The 4,045-nt window shown below is 41.4% G+C and overlaps 1 protein-coding gene across 2 annotated transcripts; it reads right to left on the bottom strand.

The window, feature by feature from the left end:
• Positions 1-419: 419 nt before the first annotated feature.
• LOC148862702 (RAF-like serine/threonine-protein kinase PRAF) lies at positions 420-2,749 on the bottom strand. 2 transcript variants are annotated; one of them, XM_088977835.1, is made up of 3 exons: positions 2,371-2,749; positions 1,816-2,189; positions 420-1,081 (listed from the first exon to the last, which is right to left on the bottom strand). In XM_088977835.1, the coding sequence occupies exons 1-3, from the start codon at positions 2,549-2,551 to the stop codon at positions 1,034-1,036; spliced, it is 603 nt and encodes a 200-aa protein (XP_088833961.1). In that variant the 5' UTR covers positions 2,552-2,749; the 3' UTR covers positions 420-1,033. The 2 variants fall into 2 exon arrangements, with proteins under 2 accessions (XP_088833961.1, XP_088833960.1); XM_088977834.1 differs by lacking the exon at positions 420-1,081 and having other exon boundaries at positions 1,502-2,189; positions 2,371-2,677.
• Between the last annotated feature and the right edge of the window lie 1,296 nt (positions 2,750-4,045).

Here is a 4,045-nt window from a genome sequence, read left to right on the forward strand (position 1 = left end):
GAAATTTACCAAAAAAAAATTGAAGCCGCATACAAAAAATTGTCCATCCCCCTTCCATTGTGGAATCATGTTATTGTCAAATTTATTAAAGTTTTTTTAAAAGAAAATAATCAGTGATGAAAATAATCATTATTGATTCTACTGAGAACTGTTTAATCAACAGATGTTTAGCCGTCCGCGCAAACTAGTAGCACCTTTCGTGAAAGCCCCGAGAGAAACAGGATAAAGCGTTCTTCGTCTTATTTTCTCTGCTGGTTCGTGAGATAGAGAGCTGGTATCGTTGCCATATCGCAGAGGCATATTTTATTCTTCTTCGGTCTTCCCCACTCGTTATCGAACTAATGTATTTTTCTATTCAATGCAAGTAGGCAAAACACAGGTCCACTTAACAGCTTTCGAGCTCAGGCCTCAGAGAAGTATAAAGGGAGAGAGAAATAGAGAAATTATTATTTCCGATCTATCGATGCACAGCACTTGTTTCACATAATTGTTTTTCAGATCAAATTTCTCCCAAACACCAAGTGGCTTCCAAATAGGCCTTTGGACTCTGGGTGGCCACTGGCCAGCGAGACATCGTTTATAATGACTAATGAGTTTTACGTCTTTTTTGCTCTCTTTCCCCCGCGCGCTTTTCTCTCTCTCGTGTCGCCTAATGACTGATAAGTCTACCGTCTTTCGCCTAATGACTAATGACTGATACCGGTTCCGGTTCATTGGTTATAAGTTTTTCCGGTATCAGACTCTTTTTAACCTTCACCTTGACAAATAAAATCCCATGCCAGTCGGTCCCCCCTCAGGTCTCAGCACAAGACACAAGAGAGTGAGCGGACCGGATCTGCATCATCCGAAGTTCTCGCCTTGAATAAAGGAAAAGTATCACCGATTTTTTTCCTACTCTTTCTCTCAAAATTCAAAACCTCTCTCTCCTCTCTCTCTTTAAGTTTAACCTTGGGTTGGGGAAAAAGAGAGATCGAGGACGACATCACCTTCATCATCACGATCCATTAAATCCTCTTTCTTTCTTTCATTCTCTCTATAGCTTAAGGCAGAGGGCAGCCCCTACTGGCTCATTTTCACATGTCTGCAAAATCCAACAAAAAACAAAAGCTGGTCAGATATCAGACTAATTACCAAGCAAAGACATGCACGCTACGGAAAAACATAAAATAAAATAAACTTAAAATTCACATCGAACAGAGCTTCTCGGATATGGCTACCCAAAAAAAAGAACCAAGGGAGAATGGACAGACTCTGAGAGAGTGACACAGAAAGAAGTAACGGTGTAGGGATGGCTACCGAAAGAAAGAACAAGAAGATGGACGGACTACGAGTGGAATGACAAAGAAATAATGATGTACGTGGCATACAGGACATCGACGCCAAATGGACACCTGCCTTTACAGTTTATTTCATTTGGAATAAACGACGAAGTTTGACGGAACGCAAACGGCAATGGATTTATACGCCAATGCAAAATCATAGTATCAAGGGAAACTTTGAATGAAAGAAGAAAACTCCCGATCAAAATTGGGACTGAAAATGCATTATTGGCCTCGCATCGGAGGCGCTTTTTTTTAACGAACTACAGTCCGATTACATCAAATAACTTCTTCGGTTTCTTCTTCTTCGTATCCTTCAAATAACTTCTGTTTCCTTTTTATGTTTTTTTAATCTTGTTTTTTTTTTTTCTTTTAGGTGTTATTGCCAGTGATTTCCATTGTGTACAAGGTAGATATGCCTAGGGTTCCCTTGAGCATGATAGCCATAATAACGGTATTTTCCGGTGGATTTCTCGAAGCAGATGGGATACCCTACCGGTGTGGAGATGTGATTGAAGCATCGATCGGTCGCCATGCCTGGAATAACCGAACGAGTTCCAGAGTACGGGTGGAACGATTTCGATGCTGCCGCAGCATCGACACTGGAGGTGGTGGAGGAACTCGCCGAAGGAGGTGGTGATATTTTTTTGATGGATTTGGGCGGGGATAAGAACGCCCTGATCTTTAGCTGAGGAGGAGCCGACGACGTCTCCCTGTCTCGACTCATGTTTGCTCTATCGTATTCCTCAATGAGATTGGCGAGATCCTCATCCGAGGTAATCGAAACCAAGGCGTCTAGATCTTCAGTCGGCAACTGACATCTGAGACTCACCGAGGATCCACACAACTCTCCAAGCTTCACCAAAAGTTCTGTATACAAAATATCCAAACATCTCACTCTAAATCCTCCGAAACTGTTTTTGAATTGAACGGAAAATAAATCAATCGAAATTTCTCCACTTTCTTTTGACATGAAGTAGATCCACTAACAGAGAAGATTTTTTTTTCTTTGTTTTTAAAAAGAATAAGTGAACAGGATAACTGAACGAACCTGCAAACGGGGTGGAGCGATCAACGGCGAGGACCCTGGTATCTCCACCAACGTAACGGAGCTTTCCGTCAGGATAGCGGGGAAGAATCTTGCCACCATAGCTACAGAGAAACTTGACGGTGTTGTTGATGTTGGCTGTTTTGGCGGCGACGTCGTTGGATTGCAGAGAAGTTCCGACCATACTTGTAAAGATTTTAAGCTTGCGAGTCAAGAAATTGGGAGAGAAGGCGAAGAAGAGACTAGAGAGAGAGAGATGCTCGAGCTGCGCCTTCAAGCCTCTCCCAAGCACCCTCTATCCCTTATTTATAGAGAGCTTTCTTGAGTTTCTTCTCTTCCGTCTAGGAGAAAGCATGCGTCTACCAAATTACCATCTCCACACGGAAGGATTAGGCATAATAATAATACTTAGAAGTTCGAAGAGGAAGTGTTATTGGGGTGGCCCACGAGTTCTTAGATCCTGACCGCTCAAATTCTGGCAAGGTAAATTTACATGTTGAGATTTGGGCCCTTCAGTCAGTCCATGATTCATTGATTTGGCAAGTCAAAATGACCAAATTGACCACGGGGGTAAAGGATCATAGTTATCAAATAAATCGTTGAAACACGTTATCATAGTTCAGTTGAGATGTGGCAGCTTCTGCCAGGCCCAACTGCCTTGCCTTCACTCTCTCACTCCTCAACTGGTTGGTTAACTGGTATTAACTAAACCCATGAAAAATGGCGCAGTATGGTATTGGTAACGCCTGAAGGCTGAAGCCCATATTCATATTCTGCCAACCTGATTGTCGTTACTACTTACTGTTAGCACAAAACTACAAAAAAGATAATAAATATAATGAACGAAAAACGGAAAAAAAGAAGGAAGAAAAGAAAAAAAAAGGGTAAAAGGACAGGAAAATGGGTTATATGGTGGATGTTGGGCCCTTGGCCCGGACTGGACTCAGAATCAAGATTTTCGTATTTATGAAGAAAAGTATTTTTTTTTTAAACGGGAAATTGAAAATAGAAAAACAGAAAAAAGTGCAGAGGCAATGCAAAATGAGTTTTTTTTTTTTTTTCCTTTAATTTTTTTGCAAGCAGAACCGACCCTTTGGTTTGGTCGGCTTTGAGAAATACTTACCTGCTTTTTCCGAAGCTGATGGAGATGGACGCATCTATTTCCTCGGGATGTTGACGAGGACGACATATAATATGGTATGTTTTTCTTTTTTGTATTGTTAAATTGCTGACCTAGGAATATTAAAATAGGATGCCTTTTTTTTTTTTTTAATTGAAGGAAAAGCAGAAAGGCATTTTCCTGTGTTTCTTCGGATTCCATACATCGGTGATATTGTGACGCAAGGTGCAGGACCATCACCATCCTCGGACCACAGATTTAACCCTTCTTCAACAGATTCATTCAGATTCAGATTGGGGATGAATAAGCCACACTCATCTTCATCATCTTGATAAAATATAGGGAATACAGCGACTCCTAATTTTGGACGGACTCCCTCACTTATCTTCCACCTGTAACCTTTCCCATCACCAGTTCTTATTGGTGAAGGTATACCCACGAGCACCAAACTGCCAATTCAAGCATGCCAAGCCATGGTACTGGAGCAAGGTTTAGTTGAACGATTTAACTGTTCAGCGGGCTGTGGAACTAATAATAAGGTTTTACGGGTTAAGATTT

This window comes from Nelumbo lutea, chromosome 3 (genome assembly GCF_056320005.1).
Source record: "Nelumbo lutea isolate HS-2025 chromosome 3, American lotus-T2T, whole genome shotgun sequence".
Lineage (NCBI taxonomy): Eukaryota > Viridiplantae > Streptophyta > Magnoliopsida > Proteales > Nelumbonaceae > Nelumbo > Nelumbo lutea.